This window comes from Leuciscus leuciscus, assembly GCF_965113295.1.
Source record: "Leuciscus leuciscus genome assembly, chromosome: 14".
Classification (NCBI taxonomy): domain Eukaryota; kingdom Metazoa; phylum Chordata; class Actinopteri; order Cypriniformes; family Leuciscidae; genus Leuciscus; species Leuciscus leuciscus.
Genome location: NC_138738.1, coordinates 12,886,722 through 12,906,077, shown reverse-complemented (window position 1 = coordinate 12,906,077; position 19,356 = coordinate 12,886,722). Strand labels below are relative to the sequence as shown.

Below are 19,356 nucleotides of genomic sequence, written 5' to 3'. Positions count from 1 at the left end.
TACTGTAGCGGACCCTGTCCGAATGATGGCCAAAAATATACTGATGAGTTCAATGTTTATTGTACAGAGACAGTTATGATTTATGGGGATTTAAAAAAAAGCACTGGGTGGATTTTTATCATTATAGGGTGGTTGTGCACTCACACTGCCAACACACATTTATGTTCAAACGCAATGTAAAAGTGAATTTTGCATAATAGGTGCCCTGGTCAATAATAATAAATAATAATAATAATCTTAAGTTTACGGTTCTCTGATGTCGGTTAATGGTCAAAATATTTCATATTTTTTTAGGAAGTGTTTTATTTTGATATTACTTAATTTTTTTATGTTTATGATTTAATTTACATCCTTTCTTGAACTCACAATCACTCTGCAGTTCCACCATGAGCCCCAGTCTGGGAAACCCTGAAGTAATGTAATATTTAATGTACTTCATGTTGTTGATGGAAAATATATTCCATTCTTTCTTTTTTTCACTTTGGATTTTTATATCAATATGGTACAAGATTATCTTATTCAAATCAAAGTGATAAACAAGTTAGGTCAAAAGTGCTCTAAAAGTAATTTAAAAGTAGTCAGATAAGATTATATTACCTTAAATGTGTAATGTAATGGATTGTTATTAACTAAATTTTTTGTAATATAATTTGGAATCAGTAACCGACTACAATTTGTAAGTAATCTACACAGCACTGCTTGCAGATTACCCAGCATCCATTGCCCGAAACAGGCTTTGATTTTATTTATAACAACACTTCTGTTGACAAAATGTTTAAGGCATCTGTTTTTAAAATCCATTTCTTAGAAAGAGTGGTTTAATGTAATCAGAGAATTTGCTGCTACTTTACTTTCTTCAAGTTGTGTATATGAAGAGTTCAGATGCAAAAGCCTCTAAGTGCCATCTGAAATTTTCTTCTAGAATGATCATTTTTATCAAGCTCATATATTTAAGTTCAGTAATTTCACTTAAATGACAATTAATAGGTAATTTTCATTGCCATTTAAGTGAAATTACTGAACATAAATATACGAACTTGATAAAAATAATCATTCTAGAAGAAAATTTCAGATGGCACTTAGAGGCTTTTGCATCTGAACTCTTCATATATACATGAAGTTGTGTGTGTATATATATATATATATATATATATATATATATATATATATATATATATCAGAGCATGTGAGCGGAGTGGAGCAGTGAGAATCTCCGCTCATCGCTCACGGAACTGTTCACCCCTCCGCTCCCCCGCTCTAAGCTACATCAGGCCGCTCCGCTCATTATCGCTCAGCGCTCAACGAGGTTTGCTTCGCGCTCCACTCAAATCGCCCCCCGCTCGCTCCGAAAAAGGAAAAAAATCTACATGTATATCACTTTTAGCTTAGACCACAGCCTTACCTCCTAAACAACTAATGAGCAACAACAACGTTTTTCAAATTGAAATGTTTTATTTCAAATTACAGGCCTATGTAAGAAGGAATATAGCCTAAACAAAAAGTCCTGTAAAATTAAACGAATAAATGGGCCTAATAAAATAAATACAAATTATATAAACAAAAATATACATATACATTTTTTAAAAGTAAATTAACTATAAGGCCAGAATTTTGATAAGTGAACTTTTGCGCAACGCGCACGATTAAAATTAAAATTGGCTTCCATACACACAAACTGCTGTAAAATTAAACGAATAAATGGGCCTAATAATATAAATATTATTACGGATATAATATTTAATTTACACTTTGTTACAAGTTACAGAATTCAATTTGCTAACCTTTTGTTGCGTGTTCGCGTAGGTCACGTTCATGTTTTCGAGAGATGTGTCTTTTGAGATTCCAAAATGAATCTTTGCTGACTGACACGATGTCTCCACATTCGTTTTCTTTTACCACATTATCATTGTTAGTTAGTTTTATATTACTAGTAGCCTACACCTGTATGACTTCTCATTTTCCTTTTTTAAGTAGCCTACTTTTTGAACTCCATTATTGAGCCGAGTTTTGACTGAAAATAGTCTACTGTTGATGACTGTGCAAGACAGATGGATCCTGGTTTAGGTTTGACTGGGCATGCTTCAGACTCGTGGTGTGAACTGAGCGAAAATGGAGCGAAATTGGAGCGGGAAATAAGGCGACGCTCCGTCCTTTTAAAAATGCCGCTCTGCGCTCTGTCCAAGATCCTCCCGCTCCCGCTCCACTCCGCTCACATGCTCTGATATATATATATATATATATATATATGGATATATTTATATATATATATGGATTACCTGTTCAGAAATCTTTCCATGTAATGTGGAGGTTGCAGAAGCTTTGACACTGTATTTTACTCCATGAACTCCTTGTAGGATTTCAGTGTCATACCGATCTGCATGAGAAATGACATGCAAAGACAAAATATTGTGTCCAAAAACCAGAATCCATTTCTTTAAAACACGTTTTTGGGAAATATTGACAAGCATTACAGAGCATGAAGCATATAAAGGCATCCCATGATATTACTGACTAATGTATCAGTCTAGTGTAACACTTTAGTGACTTTTAATGAGTTCTTGTCAATTTTTTATGTGGCCTACATTTACAACAGTTGTTGGGCCAAAATTATTGCTCAACTTGTAGATTTTATGAGCTTAATGTGAAGCACATGAAATTGTTTTTCCGTTGGGCCGGGTATTAATCTCCACTTCAGATAGGTAGTGGTGCTACAAAAGGTCGACTTTGCAGCTTAACCCAGACTTGAGGGCAAACGTGACCAGAAATTTTGTTTCTGCTTGTAGCTGAAACCCTGAGCCTGAGCAGACGTTTACAGACTGGTAGGAGATATAGTTTTGATCCTTTTAGAGCAGTGCTGCACCGTGTCCACTGGGAATGGGTGGATACAGCCTCTCTGGCCTGGGAAATAAAGCCGCCCTGAAACCTGAGCCATATGCACATTCCATTGAACAAATGAGAACTGCTATAGTTATGAGAATATGAGAGAAAAAATAAGGATGGGAAAGAGAGGAGGCAGATGTATGAGAGGAAGGGTAAATGTTTATCCTGTGTTAAAGTTTACAGTGTTCAGGTTTTCCAGTCTTTGGTGAAAAAGAGACATCATAAGAGAACATTTTCAGATTGTACATAGAGCTGGATGGGATCATGGTTTATAGAAGGCCTGCTTTACTATTTAATCTCTACATCCAGAGCTTCATTTAAGAATAAAGCAGTGAGTGCATAAGAGGCTGTTGACCATGATTTGTGTAAATTGTTTTTTAATGTTAATTTTACGGTGTTGAGACTTGTTTTAACTCTGTTGTTATTGTATATAATTAAAGCAGCAGTTTTTGCATTATCATATTTTGCCATTCATTTGTAATGGATAATCCTATCTTTGTGTTTGTGTCCATTAAGCTTCAAATAGAAATAATAGAATTTGAAGATGCAACTTCTGAGTTTGACAGTGCAGACTGTCTGAAATATCTTGTAACTAAAGCACAGCATAACAATGACAGCCGTTAAAGCATTAAAATGTATACTACTGTATGTAAAACGTCTTGTATTCAAACTCATTAACTGGTGTGTTTGTGCCATCTCAGGTGATGATGCAGACCTGTGCAGTGAGTTACTGCAGGAGTCTCTGGACGCTCTTCGTGCTCTCCCAGAAGCCACTCTGTTTGATGAGGGCACGGTGTCGTCCGTCTGGCTGGAGGTCGTCGAGAGGGCTACCAAATTCCTCAGGTTTACTTGGCATCTTCTCTATTCCCAAATGCAGAAGTAGTGGTATTATTTCCCATGTCGTAGGTTTTTGTCTAGAAAGCTTACACTACCTTTCAAAAGTTTAAGGTTGGTAAGATTTTAAAAGAAGTCCACCAAGGCTATGTTTATTTGATCGAAAATACGTTAAAACATTGTGAAGTATTATTACCATTTAAAATAACTGTTTTACATTTTAATATTTTTAAAATTTTAATTTAGTCATGTGTCGCAATCTGAACTTTCAGCAGCCATTACTACAGTCTTCACTGTCACATGATCCTTGTGAAATCATTTCAATATGGAACTCGATTATCATCAATATTAAAACCCACTTAATATGTTTGTGGGAACCGGGATTTCACTGTCGCTTTTTAATCAATTTAATGCATCCTTACTGAATAAAAGTATTGAGTATTGAAAAATCTTACTGAATCTTACAGCTATAGGTGAAGAGGAGAGAGAGTGATGGTCAATTTTATCCCTTAAAACTCATCTTTAATCACCAAAATGACTTATTTAAACGTTTTTTTCCTGTGAAAATAAATAATTTATTCATGCCTTAAAATGGCTTGAATGTACCTCTACACCCTTGTTCATTTAGTATATTCCGATCTACAAATATGCAAATTAGCCCCGCCTCCACTCAATTACACCAGCACAGACTACCTGATCCACCGTGTAGTAAACAATGGCAAGTGGAAATATTGGTTTAATTCAGCCATATATGTTATCGGCTGTCGGTTATCGCCATTCAAATCGCCAAATTTTCATATCGGTGCATCTCTATAAGAAATGCTTTGAACAACTTAGAACGTGAGTGGAGAAAGGCATATAGTTCATCATAGCATTGTAATATACATTATAAACAAAATTCACCTGCTATATTGCTAAATGTACCAGATTTTTCATATCAACAGAAAAATATACTGGGGTAAACTGGTTTCTCTTGAGACTCCCCTGCTTCGCAGCAGTTAATGATATGCTAAAGCCCGCCCAAGCGTTGTGACATGATTGGTTATAAGGTAGTTTGTGGCGTAAGGAACACTGGCGATTTCAAACTGCTTTTTTCGGTCTTTTTTTCACTGCAGCTTTAAGGGGAAAATACTCAGCAATGGTGTTGCTTTAAGACAAACCATGTGCAAATTCATATTAAAAACACTACATAGACATATAAACAACATAAAAAACTTGATTTTAAGGCATGAAGAAATTTTCACAGGGAAAATGGTTTAAATATAGGGACTTTAACATAAAGGGCCCTATTTTAACGATCTGAAACGCAAGTATCAAGCGCGAAACGCAAGTAACTTTGTGGGCGGGTCTTGGGCGCTGTTGCTATTATACCGGCGGGATAAATGACTCTTGCGCCCGACGCAAATCTAAAATGGGTTGGTCTGAAGTAGCTTCATTATTCATAGGTGTGGTTTGGGAGTAACGTGAAATAAACCAATCAGAGCGTCATCTCACATTCCCTTTAAGAGCAGACACGCTTATTCTATAGCGGATTCCTATTATAACGGCGGATTTGCCAGACGCGCGCCAGGAACGGTTCACAGCCGAGGAGACCGCCGTTCTCATCAGGGCCGTAAAACACAGAGAAGTGACGTTGGGGATGGAGAAACACACCCAAATTAACTTCGGTTAAACAGGCGTATGATAATTTGGGTAAATGTGTAAGCTAGATGTATGCTTTTATTATCTATCTATCTATCTATCTATCTATCTATCTTATCTATCTTATCTATCTTATCTATCTATCTATCTATCTATCTATCTATCTATCTATCTATCTATCTATCTATCTATCTATCTATCTATCTATCTATCTATCTATCCTATCTATCTTATCTATCTATCTATCTATCTATCTAAACCTGCTGCTTCTGTGTAGATGAGAGAATCAAAGTGTATGCGCGTTGTGCACATTGATTATGGCCAAGCATGCACCCTTAAAATAGCATCTGAATAACATGCGTAACGCGCCACTGACTTTAAACTAGTTATTTTTTTCGGTTAGTGGCGGAATTGTTTTCTAAACCTGTAAAATAGCATGAGGGAACGTTTTCGCCGGAACACGCCTCCTCTTTGCGCTGAACCGCCCCTGGGAGCGCAAATGTATTTCTTAGTTAACCTACGTGCTTCTGTGGAGGGAAAAGTCCGCTGTGCGCGGGTGCAAAATAGGAATGATACATGCATCGGTGTACAAAGTCAATTGCGCTGGGTGCAAGATAGGGCCCTAAGTGTTCATAATTTCACACATTCCAAATGCTCATTGCAGTTTAAGTTTATTTTACTTTTTATATTTTGTTTTTCAGTGACATCCATGGAAGTGCCAGTGGAAAAGCTGCCAGTAACATTCCCCTGCAGGATCAGCACTTGGCCCTGGCCATCCTGCTGGAGCTCGCAGTGCAGCGAGGAACTCTCAGGTATTCAGAGTACTGTTTCATTTGACCAGGGTCCAAAATGTGTTTTGCTAAAATTCCTATAAATCTGTAACTGAAAGCTAATTTTTACTCTCAGTTGGCCCTTGGCGAGAGTTAATTTTGTACCTTGCATTTGACTTTTCTTTCCGAGAGTTTTGGAAGAACTGAAGGGTCTTATTCATAAATACTCTCTCTAACCTGCTTTTGCGTGTGTTTGTATTGTAGTCAGCTGCTGTCTGCGGTTCTGCTGCTGCTGAGGCTCTGGGAGAGTGGAACCAGAGAGATGGATAATGAGCGCTCGACCCAGGGCACGAGTGCCCCTTTACTGCCCCTCCTGCAGCGCTTCCAGAACATCCACAGCAGTAAGGAGGAGCCTGTTCCCGAAGAGGAGATCGAGGTGAGATTGAGGCCACATCCACACGAAGCCAGAGCTTTCCCTATCCGATATTTTTTTTCCCCGTTCAAAAAAAAAATTCCGTAAACACGGCGTCGTCTCAAGAAATATCTGCGTACACACGAAACCACTGAAACCGACTCAAAACGATGTAGTATACATGCCAGACCAGTATGTGGCGCTGTAATTCTGCCACAGACATGCACTAAAAACCGAGAAGAAGACTTAAAACATGCGCATAAACCTTGCGCGCTGTATACTATGGCTGTATACAACAATAATATTAGGCACAGTAGCTTCTTTTTTTCTTTTCTTTTTTAATCAAGAACTTTGTTGAACAATATGATGAACCATAAATGTAGTTGCTGTGACTTAACGGTGTCTGACTAGTTGACACTTGGTGTGATGACATCATCATTTCACAAAATATACGGATGGGCCGTACACACGAAAACGCAAGGGCGGCGGATCCGTGTGGACGAAACTCCAATACGATAAAAAATGTATACGTATACAGCGAAACGCGTCTCCGTGTGGACGGGCCCTGAATCACTGAATCAAATTTTTAGAACTGTGCTGTTCTTCCAGGTTTTATATCTCACTACTTTTGTTCTCAGATCCTTTCGGCCCCTCTGAGCCCAAACGAGAGCTTTCTGCGCTACCTTACACTGCCTCAAGATAATGACCTGGCCATTGATCTGCGCCAGACGGCTGTAGTCGTCATGGCACACTTGGACCGCCTGGCAGCCCCGTGCAGCCCCCCGCAGTGCAGCTCACCCACTTCTAATAAGGTACTGCATGCAACACACTCAGTCATGTTTTGACATTTTATTTACAGTGTCATACAGTAAGTAACAGTAGCTTAGCCTTGTGTCATCTACCTGGTTGCCTAGAGTCCCCCTTTTTGTTGTTTTTGCTGAAGCACAATGATTCTCCAGAAAGCCCCAGGGAACTCTCATTTAAATGGGATTATGTCCCTGTGCTGTCAGTATACTGAGCTATAATCCCTTTTAATGAGAAAAACAAAATAATTCTTAATAGAGCTCAATCTCTTTATGTTGTTCCACTTCCAGGGTACACTGCAGGAGGTGATCGGTTGGGGTCTGCTTGGATGGAAGCCTTATGCTAATGTGAATGGACCAATTCAGTGCAAAGCACTGTCGAACCTGGGCGTCACACAGATTGTCTGCTCAGAGAAGGGTTTCTTCATTCTGACCATCACTGGTGCTGTCTACACACAAAATTACAAAAGCACCACTCTAGTGAGTCACTCATTTTGTTAGCTGAATGTCTTGTTTTTGTTTTTCCCCCCATACTTCACAGATTAATGTGACTGTGCGTATAACTGTTGCTGAGACAGATTTCTCTTTATTTTTCTACTTTTGATTTGCACACTAAACCAATAAACCTGTGATTTCCCGTCAGGGTCCAATGCTAGTCCACGCATTGTCATCTAGGAAAATAATGAAGCTTGCAGCTCATCCTGATGGGCAGCACTACTTGGCTCTTTCAGTTAATGGGGAGGTGTTCTCCTGGGGTTGTGGAGATGGAGGCAGACTGGGACATGGAGACACCACGTAAGAGCATATCAGCTTCATCAAACTTTCAATAATTTCTCTCTGGGGTCGGTGTCTTTTTTTAAAATGTCTTTTAATGCTCACCAAGACTACATTTATTTGTTCAAAATACAGTAAAATTTTACAATTTTTAAATAACAAAATATTTAGGTTTATTTTAAAATGTAATTTATTCCTGTGATGGCAAAGCTAATTTTTGAGGCTTTTGAAATCATTACAATATACTTTGGTGCTCATATTTCATTATAATTTATTTGGATTAGAAATCTTTTGTAACATAATACATGTCTTTACTCTGAATTTTCATCAATTTAATTCATCTTTGCTAAATAAAAATATGAATTTCTTTAAAACAATTATCTCAAACTTTGAAACGATATTGCAGCTTGAAACAGCGTGTCATGTTCAAGGGGGAAAAACTTTATATGAAAGTCTTCTAAGGCCAAGTGCTGGTATGTTGCCATGGACAGTGTGAAATACAGTTTAGCATTAATTATGAAAATATTTGACCATTCAGTGTTGTGACTTGACCAATCCAGATTAAGGCATCCAGAAAATAAATGACAAATATGTAATATAAAAATAATTAAAAAATGTTTATTTTTCTTTTGTTCTTTTTCATTCTTTTTACATAATTTATGTTGTGTAAATTCTTGCGTTTCTACAGGTATTTAGAGGAACCCACCATGATTGCAGTATTCACAGGGAGGCCGACGGGGAAGCAAGTCATGCACATTGCATGTGGCAGCACGTACAGTGCTGCGATCACCGCAGATGGAGAGCTGTACACATGGGGCCGGGGAAACTACGGCAGGCTGGGCCATGGTAATATCTACAGTATAAACCCAGCTAAAATCCACTGCTGTTTATACCGAGACATGTAGAATCTTACCTCAGGACAATGTGAAATGTTGTCTACCTTGTTTCTAAAGGCTCCAGTGAGGACCAGACCACTCCCATGCTGGTAACCGCTTTAAAGGGGCTTAAGGTGATTGATGTGGCTTGTGGAAGTGGAGATGCTCAGACCCTTGCTGTGACTGAGAATGGTATGACATCTGAAAGAGCACTTTTAGCAGTGGTTTTAAGATGATGAGTGGATGATATGATCATATTTCTCTCTCTTACTCTCTACAGGTCAGGTATGGTCATGGGGTGATGGGGACTATGGTAAACTCGGCCGTGGGGGTAGCGATGGATGTAAAACGCCAAAACTTGTGGAGAAGCTGCAGGATTTGGATATTTTGAAGGTGTGCTGCGGGAGCCAGTTCTCTGTAGCTCTTACTAAAGATGGACAGGTGTACACCTGGGGCAAAGGAGACAATCAAAGACTCGGCCACGGCACTGACGAACATGTCCGCTATCCCAAACTGCTTGACATTCTACAAGGTACACAGCATTTTCCTTTGTTTTCAACCATTGTTTTCACAAAAAATATACATTTCAGGTTTTTAAAAACCTGAACGCAGTCAACATGACAACTTTTATTTTTTTACATGCTCCTGATTGGAAACAATTCCTCATTGTGAAATGTTTAGTTCATGTATTATACCAAAGTTTTATTTTTATTTTTTATTCTTTCATCAAAATATAACTGTTGTTATTGTTAAATGAAAGAATTGAAATTATAATTGGAACAAAGTAAAATATAAATTAGATGAAAATTAGAAATGCTGTTGAAGTACTAAAACTGTTCAAACTAAAACTGAATAATATATTTAAGGTATATACAAATATTTTAAAGTTGATTTGGTTTTTAACCATTTGCTAAATATTTAGACATTACTGTAGTTAAAGGGAAACTGAGAAACACTGTTGATGTTTGAAATCAACCCAAACAAACACACCCCTCACTTCATTGCTTCGCCCCCAAAATACCCAAATAATAATACGAAGATGTCGAACACAGAACAAGGAAGAACAAAAAATTAACATTTAGCAGTACACGAGTGTATATATGCAAGATTATTTTGTTTGTTGCCAGCAGCACACCAGCCCCAGACAAACATGTTGGTTCTGTGAAACAGCAAAACCAATGTTACTCTTGTATAAAGCAGAAACAACACAACCTCGGAGTCTGTTTTGGTCCCGCTTTGGTCTCTCCAGTGCTGGAAAGTGGGTCCTAAAGCTCTTGCCTGATCATAGCCCTTCTTTTTCCTGTGATAATCCTCTGACCTTTTCGCTTAACTGCAGTTTTCCTTCAAACTTCCCTCTTGCTTACTCTCTCTCCTCCCCCATCATGAGTGTATGCGCCCCCTACTGCTGAATTATAAATTATACAATATTCTATGCCGTTTAACGTTAATGTCATAAAGGTTATGCCATTAATAGCAAATGGTGGATGATTTAAAGCAGTATTCCCATTCGGTTATGTCAAGATGCTCTCAAGGGTGAACGTGACCTTGGGCCTCTGCATCTTGTTCAAAACACCAAGATGTCAGTGCTGACTAAGTAATCTGCTTATTCTCATTCAAGTTGGTTCCATGTGGTATGGAATGGCCACTTTTAATAATCCAGATCATATAAATTCCATATGAATAAAATCAAGTATTTTACCCCCATTGAATATTGACTTGTTTCACCTGTAAATGTTACATTGTAGAATAAGTGTGCAAATTCCTTTTCATGCTTGGTCATCAGTTTTCATCTACATTTAATGTAAAGTCTGCTCTTAATATTTGTTATTTGTCAATTTAGGTAAGAGGGTGGTGGATGTAGCGGTTGGCTCTACACACTGCCTGGCCCTCACTGAAGAAGGGGAGGTACACAGCTGGGGAAGTAATGATAAACTACAGCACTTTGACACGCTCTTCTCCAATAAGAAGCAACCTAAAGCCCTGCCGGGGCTCAACTCCAAACACATAGTGGGCATCTCCTGCGGCCCTGGCCAGGTATAACCTGTCAGTCACCAAGATGTAATGCGTTGTACACTGCCTTTAACTGTGCATGCTTTTTATCTTTCATATATTCTGTGTCTCAGAGTTTTGCATGGTCGTCATGCTCTGAGTGGTCCGTGGGGCTCCGCGTACCATTTGTGGTGGACGTATGCACTATGACATTCGACCAGCTGGACCTGCTTCTGCGGCAGGTCAGCGAGGGCATGGACGGCAGCTCTGATTGGCCACCACCACAGGAGAAAGAATGCATGGTTGTGGCAGCTCTCAACCTGCTCAGACTACAGGTCAGTCATCTTCAGGCTTCTTCTATGTGTATGACAGAATGTGCCTTTATATATTCTAAAACAACAGTTTGAATGGTTGAGCATGTGTCCTCTTAAAGGGATAGTTCCCTTGGAAGCGAAAATCATTATTATATTTAATGTATTTCAGCTCCATGCAGCCATCAGTAACCAGGTGGATCCTGAGGAGCTGGGTCTGGGCCTGGGCAGTGGGCTGCTTAATAACCTCAAGCAGACGGTGGTGACACTGGCCAGCAGCGCTGGGGTGCTAAACACCGTGCAGGCGGCCGCCCAGGCCGTACTTCAGAGTGGCTGGTCAGTGTTACTGCCCACTGCGGAGGAAAGAGCAAGAGCCCTGTCCTCACTGCTGCCCAATGCAGGTCAGTGCATGAATTCTGTGCTTGGAAAATACTGCGGATACTATTTATCTTATTCCTTTATCATATTGGCTGGTTTACATCTAGAAACATCTGTTGAGATGTGCAAAAATGCAAAAAATAAATAAATTAAAAGGTGATGATTTTTTCCAGTACAACTTTGATGGTCAAAAGCAATTCTGTGTTTTTAGCATCTGCTAATGAGATGGGTGTAAGTCCTGGCCGGCGCTTCATGATCGACCTCTTGGTTAGTAGTCTGATGGCGGATGGAGGGCTGGAGTCCGCTTTGAACGCTGCCATCACGGCCGAGATCCAGGTCAGCATGTTTTATTCATTAGTCACTTCATCATTTATTCACCCTTCATGCCTTATATATGCAACACTCAACAGAGCACTGCCAAAAAACAGACAGAGGAGGAAACAGATTGATGAAACATGAGGGGAAAGTGTCAAAAATAATAAACAATTTAAATAATGTAATCCGTTATCCAAAACGTATATACACAAGGTTATTTTTGTTTAATTTTATTTGTTTTTTGTTTTGACATTCCAGGTAATTAATTTCTGTTTATCTTCAATTAGGATATTGAGGCAAAGAAGGAGGCACAGAAAGAGAAGGAGATCGATGAGCAGGAAGCCAGTGCTTCCTCGCAGCATCGGTGTCGCACCACACTGGACAAAGACCTGATCAACACCGGCATCTATGAGTCTGCCAACAAACAGAGCCTCCCATTGGTCCAGCTGGTCCAACAGTTGCTCAGGTACTGCAGAGACTTAACTTAACTTGCTACTTCTGGTATATAGCCTGTAGTAACTCTTGTGTTTTGTGCTGTAGGAATATTGCTTCGCAGACTATAGCTCGTCTTAAGGATGTGGCACGACGTATCTCAAACTGCCAAGACACGGAGCAGGTCAGCAAGGAGCGCTCGGCCTCTCTGGACCTACTGCTGCGCTTTCAGAGGCTGTTGGTCTGCAAGTTGTACGTTGGTGTCAGTGGCACTGTGGGTGTGGGAGGATACAGTAAGTAGAAGAACTTAATTTTTTTTTGTGCATGGCCTTATGACAAGGGGTTTTGTTATGGAAGCCACCATTTGAGCATCAAGTCAACAGTATCTCTCATTGTCACAGCTTTGAGTCACTCAGAGATTCTGGGAGTAGGATCTCTTTTGAAGAAGTACATGGCTTTGCTGTGCACACACATTGGGGATATCCTTCCGGTGGCCACCAGCATCGCCCTCATCAGCCATCGTCACTTTGCAGAGGTGGCACGTGTCCTTGAGGGAGATCTCACGGGTGAATATGCCATTTCATGTTAATGTATAACATTAATCATGACTAAATAAAGCTTTAGAACAATTCTGACATTAAAGGAAAATTATATTTAAGTTCTGAATATGATTAACTGACCCTCATATTATTCCAGACCTGTCTGGTGTTATTTTTTCCTCTGAAGTCTATTTCTTTTCTTCATATGTTCTTTCATTTCTTCATTCGTTCTTTCATATCTTCATTTGTTTTCTTAAATGTCATGATGTTGAACCCTTAAAAGGGAAGAGATTGTATTTGATTTGAGGGGTACAGTGTTGCAAAGAATTTTCATTGGAAAATGTCTTGCATTTCAATCTCTTCCTTCTAAAGGGTTTGACACCATGAAAGTTGTTCAGAAGACATTCCTGAAATGAAATATGATGTCATTAACATCCAATTTGCACTTTATTTGGTTTGAGAGTTATTAAAATTTGTACCTCACGTGAAAATTCTTTAAAAACCATGTCCTACACCGTCTTAAATGGAGTATTTTCATTTTAAAGAGAATATTTCTTTAAAGTAGTGGTAAGTGATATTCATATTCGCCAACCATCCTGTTCCTTCATCTTCCAGGTGTTTTGCTACCAGAGTTGATTGTGTCCATTGTGTTGCTGCTGACCCATGATGCTGGCCTGATGCAGGAGACTGGATCCATTCCTCTGCTCGCTGCTCTACTGGAGCACCTGGACCGCTTTAACCATCTCGCCCCTGGTACAGAGAGAGATGATAACGAGGATCTTGCATGGCCTGGGCTCATGGGTATGAGAGAAATCCACCCATGCACTTCTTTCATAAACTAGAGAATCTGATTGTACAGTTGAGTTAGGCTTGAATCCAATTCAATCCTATTTTAAATTAAAAATATTTAAAAATATGTTAGCAAATGAGAGTTACACCAAATGTATGGAGTGTAACACAAAAGTTAGTCAATTAAAGATATTAGAACACAGGAATGCACAGAATAGTAAATGAAGAGCAGTGATGCACAATTGGCTGTAAACCGCTTTCTTTTCAGGTTTCTTTTTCAATGGGCCCAGCTCAAAGAACAACGAGGAAGTGTCACTTATCCGCAAAGCTGACCTGGAGAATCATAATAAAGATGGTGGCTTCTGGACTGTCATCGATGGGAAAGTCTATGATATTAAAGACTTCCAGGCTCAGACTCTAACTGGGAACAGCATCCTCGGTATAGCAAACATGTAACAAAAATGCCCGAAACCTTCTACTTGAAATTCATTTTAAAATAAGAGTTTTGTAAGTTGATTGTCATCTGTTTTTCCTCCACAGCCCAGTTTGCTGGAGACGATCCTGTGGTAGCTTTAGAGGCCGCTCTTCAGTTTGAAGACACCAGAGAGTCCATGCAAGCTTTTTGTGTGGGCCAATACATGGAGGTCTGTCTGACTTTAGTATTCACCAGTTTCAACACGCTTTATTCTAAGAATGTTCAGACTTCATTTTTCTTGTTCTTGTTGGTTCTATGTTTGTCCAGCCCAACCAAGAAATGGTGACAACGCCTGACCTGAGCAGTCTGTCCTCACCTCTTATCGATGCTGAGAGGAACCTGGGTCTGCTGCTGGGACTACATGCCTCGTATCTGGCTATGAGCACCCCTCTCTCCCGCATAGAGTTAGAATGTGCCAGTGAGTTATGATATTGCAAATGTTTCAGTAGTACTTCAAAAATCAAGATGCAAATAAAAAAATGTAAAACACATTTTTATACCTCAAAAAAAACAAAAAGATTAAAAGAGACTTTAAAAAAAAAAGTTTAACCTTTTTACTCCACTTTACTCTTCTACATTTCAGAATGGCTCCAGTCATCTATTTTCTTTGGTGGTCTTCAAACGAGTCAGATCCACTATAATTATAATGAAGAGAAGGACGAGGACCACTGCAGCTCTCCAGGGACCACCACTCCAGACAAAGCCAAACTCTACTGCCGCAGAATCACTCTGAGTGATCACGCCCAGCCCTTTCTGCAAGCCATCGCTGACAACACCACCCAGGACCACACTGTGAAGGTCATACACAGGGAAAGACTATAATTTATATGTCTCTTCATTTAGTATTATTTATTATACAGCCCATTCCCTAAGATTTCACTGTCAAAGTGTTTATCAGAACAGATACTGCATCATTTGGGATGTGTTCTGATGGTTGATGTTGGATTCTTTCTTATTTGCTGCAGGACTTTTTATGCCAAATCGAGCGGTGCTGTAAACAGTACCATCTCATCACTCCCATCACTTTTCCACCGGAACATCCTGTAGAGGAAGTGGGCCGCCTGCTGCTCTGCTGCCTTCTCAAGCACCAGGACCTTGGTAACTTAGAAAGTGTTTGTTGAATTGAGTGGTGACGGCTGCTTCATATTTATAGGTTTAGTTTCTGAAATACTACTCTCTAAACTAGAACTGAAGTTTCATTGTTACTGTATTTAATATTTTGTAATTCTTTGAATATTCCTTTTTTTTTATTTTTTTTTATTAATAGTAAAATCTGTTTTCTTATGCAGGTCATGTTGCACTCTCTCTTGTTGATCAATATGCCTTGGGTGTAGACCAGGGGAAACAGAGGTCCCTCCCCAAATCTGTGATAGATGTGTGTCGAATGGTGTACCAGGCCAAGTGTTCTCTGATAAAAGTGAGCAAAGAGTAAATCTAAATAATCCAAATAAAATGTATTCTATTTTACTCGCTTGGAATATTCAGCTTGAGCTGTCACATTTAGGATGAAATTTAAAAGAGTGGTTACAGGAGATAAATTTTAGTACCTTTTACTGTAGCTTTACATTTAAATACATATTAATACCAGGTCTAAGCTGTGTTGAAGTGTGACGTGGTATGTCACCTTGTCATTTACATTATAACGACCTCTTTGACCATCTCTTCTGTGATCTTTCCTGTGTGGTACAGACACACCAGGAGCAGGGCCGCTCTTATAAAGAGGTGTGTGCCCCAGTGATCGAGAGGCTGCGATTTCTGTTTAATGAGCTCAGGCCTGCCGTCAGTAATGACCTGTCCATTGTGTCCAAACTGAAGCTGCTGAGCTCTCAGCCTCGCTGGAAGAGGATCACACAGAAACTGATCAGAGACCGTCGCAAAAAGAGGGGTAACTAGTCTAACTGTTCATTTAAATGTTCAGTGTAAAATGGTCAGTCTGTAATTATAGCATGTTTCGCTTAATCTCTCAGTGCCTAAGAAGTCAGAGTCAGCTGATCTGGAGGAGTGTAAGATGGAGAGGGAAGGGACCAATGAAGAGCCGCCTGCTCCTATCAACCCCACGCCTGTGGACAAGAAACAAACTGTCAAATCTGCAAAGGTTTGCCTTTTCTCTCTCTCGCTCACTCTCTAATTGAATCATGCATATCTGTCATAGATTATCACAGCTGTATCTATAAATATCTCTTGCATCGCTGCTGCTCTGACATCTAGGTGTTATTTGCATGTGTTATATCTATAGTTGCTTTCCTTTCAAAGTTACTTTACCTTCTTCATCAACAGTATCTTGTTTAGTTGAAATTACAGTTTGGGGATTTCTATGGAATTTGTCATTTTAAAGTATATATATCTATATATTTTATTGAAGGGTCTTGGATGTTTGAAATAATTTTTATTTAGCTTTTCTTTACAAATATTATTATACACGTAATTAGATTAATTAATAAGCATATCATGTAATTAAAATTGTAATTGATTTGACAGCCCTATTTATATATTTTTTTGCATCTTTTAACTTGTAGCAGGATAAGTGGCAGCCTCTGCTAAACACCATAGGCAGTGTTCAGAAGTATCGCTGGTTAAGGCACAGCGTTCAGGGCTCCTTCTCTCAGTCCAGCCTCATGAGCACCATCGTTGAGTTTGCTCTGAAAGAGGAGCCACTGGACGTGGAGAAGATGAGGAAATGCCTCCTTAAACAGCTGGAACGAGCTGAGGTCCGTCTGGAGGGAATTGACACTATGCTTAAGCTGGCATCCAAAAACTTCCTCCTGCCTTCCGTACAGTACGCCATGCTCTGTGGCTGGCAGAGGGTCATACCTGAAGGGACCAATATTGGGTAAGTGCAAAATATTATCAGTGTATAGCACTTTAAGCAGACTTGTGTTTACATGTAATTTCTGCTTTGCTTCAATAGGGAGCCTCTGGCTGACTGTCTAAAGGATGTAGATCTCATTCCTCCATTTAACCGAATGCTGCTGGAGGTGACGTTCGGTAAACTCTATGCCTGGGCCATCCAGAACATCCGCAACATCTTGTTGGAGGCCAGTGTCAAGTTCAAGGAGCTGGGTAAGTTTAAAGATCAAAAACTCGAATATCTTTATACACAAAAGTGCAGGGTTGGTTTTTTTATTTTTATTTTTTATTGAGATAAGCCTCTTAGGCTCACCAAGGTGGCATTTATTTGATCAAAAATACAGCAAAACAGTAATATTGTTAAATATTAAAATAGAAAAGTTGTTTTAAATTGTAATAATATATTTTAAAATGTAATTTATTCCTGTAATGGCAAAGCTTAATTTTCAGCAGCCATATGATCCCTCAGAAATCATTCTAATATGCTGATTAGTGTTGTAAATGTACGATCTTCTGTACCAAGTCGGTAATGAAATTTAAAAAAATGTGACGCTTTGAGCGCTGTTCAGCGGAATCATAAACACCTCTGATTGCCCATTGTGCTCGCATACTCATCAAATATGTTTGTGATTGGCTACAATGATCAGTGATTCAAAAACATGTTGTAAATTTACTTCAGTGGCGCTCTTCACAGAGGTCTTACACAGATACACACGGGAGCGTTTGAAAGCAGGTGTCTATCAGTGGACCGTTCCGCAGATAGACGCCTGCTTGTGCTTTCAAACACACTCGCTTTCAAAACACTTTCAAACACTTTTGTGTGCTCTTAAACTATCCCGTGCGTTGATCATTATACCCAATCACAGACATATCCGATGAGCGCGTGAACACAATGGCCAATCAGAGGTGTTTACGATTATGCTCAACAACTGCATCAAATTTCAGTACCGAAGTCTGTACTAATAACACTAATGCTGATTTGGTGCTCAAGAAACCAATGTTTTTTATTATCAATGTTGAAAACAGTTGTGCTGCTTCGAAAGTACATCATTTTTACTTTTACTTTTGAACAAATTTGTGTCCTTTCTAAATAAAAGTATTAATTTCTTAAAATAAATAAATCGTATTGACCCTGCACTTTTTGTACAGTAAATCATATTGACCCTGAACTTTTTGTACAGCAGAGTATTTTGTTTTTTCATTTTACTGATTGTTGTTTCCTCTCCTCCAGGTGTGCAGCCAGTGCCTCTGCAGACCATCACTAATGAGAACCCAGCAGGCCCTAGTCTGGGTACCATCCCTCAGGCACGCTTCCTGCTGGCCATGCTCCATATGCTCACTCTCAAACACGGAGCCAACAGTCTCAGCCTCCTGCTGAACTCCGGCACCCTCGCCCTCACCCAGAGTGTTCTCCGACTCATTGGTTAGCACCTTCTCTCTTTATTTTCTAGGGCAGTTGGACTCTCTTGTATAGGGTTAGATTGATTCAGTTCTATGGGATCATGTGGGTTCTGTTCTATAGGGTTAGATGGGATTCTATTTCTGTTTTTAGTGTGGTTTGTATTTCTTGGTATGAATTTGTAAGGCCTGCCCAATTGGTCCAACGTCAGTTTTCGAAAAGCGGGCGAAGGTTTATGGTTTGTTACTGTCTTTTCCACGTGGCAAAGTAATTTGATTCCAATTAACCTTTTATCTGACTCCATTATATTACAACCTCGAATTTAGGTTAGAATGCAAATTAGTTATTGGTCATTTATATAATAGTTCAGCAGCACATTTGATTATTCTATTTAACTCTTTACTCTTATTATTCTTGTTCATTCGGGTGCCAAAGTCGCACAGGGTCCGCACACTGGCCATTCATATTATGTGGGCCCACGATGTTTTATTTACTCATCAGTTTTGGGTCACTGTAACGACCCTTCATGGTTTTAAAGTCTAGGAAGGTAGAAGGGGAACATTATGTCACCCGTCAACAATATTTACTATTAGAACACTGGAAAATGAGTGAAATCAGGAAGCAGCAGAGCGTTTGAACACAATTATTATGTGCAACTGGTCAAATGATCTCTCTCTCTCTCTCTCTCTCTCTCTCTCTCTCTCTCTCTCTCTCTCTATATATATATATATATATATATATATATATATATATATATATATATATATATAGACAAATAAAGAAACAGTTCAAATTGTTTACAATCAAAAGCAAATCAAACAAACCATCAAATTATATTATTCCAGACCTGGGAGGGGGAAAGGGAATAACTGGACAGTGCCAACTCAAAGAAA

At 39.2% G+C, this 19,356-nt stretch overlaps 1 protein-coding gene across 1 annotated transcript in view; it reads left to right on the top strand.

Moving 5' to 3' along the window:
• The window catches only part of herc2 (HECT and RLD domain containing E3 ubiquitin protein ligase 2), a 69,401-nt gene that overhangs the window by 12,343 nt on the left and 37,702 nt on the right, over window positions 1-19,356 (top strand). The window contains exons 7-34 of the mRNA XM_082137227.1: window positions 3,582-3,723; window positions 6,057-6,167; window positions 6,390-6,561; window positions 7,176-7,349; window positions 7,632-7,820; window positions 7,984-8,135; window positions 8,803-8,960; window positions 9,068-9,181; window positions 9,270-9,521; window positions 10,830-11,023; window positions 11,113-11,313; window positions 11,462-11,690; window positions 11,879-12,003; window positions 12,270-12,448; window positions 12,523-12,707; window positions 12,816-12,980; window positions 13,569-13,754; window positions 14,011-14,181; window positions 14,283-14,386; window positions 14,485-14,635; window positions 14,801-15,015; window positions 15,183-15,315; window positions 15,507-15,634; window positions 15,907-16,102; window positions 16,185-16,312; window positions 16,734-17,047; window positions 17,126-17,277; window positions 18,296-18,487. Coding sequence (XP_081993353.1) covers window positions 3,582-3,723; window positions 6,057-6,167; window positions 6,390-6,561; window positions 7,176-7,349; window positions 7,632-7,820; window positions 7,984-8,135; window positions 8,803-8,960; window positions 9,068-9,181; window positions 9,270-9,521; window positions 10,830-11,023; window positions 11,113-11,313; window positions 11,462-11,690; window positions 11,879-12,003; window positions 12,270-12,448; window positions 12,523-12,707; window positions 12,816-12,980; window positions 13,569-13,754; window positions 14,011-14,181; window positions 14,283-14,386; window positions 14,485-14,635; window positions 14,801-15,015; window positions 15,183-15,315; window positions 15,507-15,634; window positions 15,907-16,102; window positions 16,185-16,312; window positions 16,734-17,047; window positions 17,126-17,277; window positions 18,296-18,487 — 4,812 coding nt within the window. The remainder of the gene's footprint in view (window positions 1-3,581; window positions 3,724-6,056; window positions 6,168-6,389; window positions 6,562-7,175; window positions 7,350-7,631; window positions 7,821-7,983; window positions 8,136-8,802; window positions 8,961-9,067; window positions 9,182-9,269; window positions 9,522-10,829; window positions 11,024-11,112; window positions 11,314-11,461; window positions 11,691-11,878; window positions 12,004-12,269; window positions 12,449-12,522; window positions 12,708-12,815; window positions 12,981-13,568; window positions 13,755-14,010; window positions 14,182-14,282; window positions 14,387-14,484; window positions 14,636-14,800; window positions 15,016-15,182; window positions 15,316-15,506; window positions 15,635-15,906; window positions 16,103-16,184; window positions 16,313-16,733; window positions 17,048-17,125; window positions 17,278-18,295; window positions 18,488-19,356) is intronic.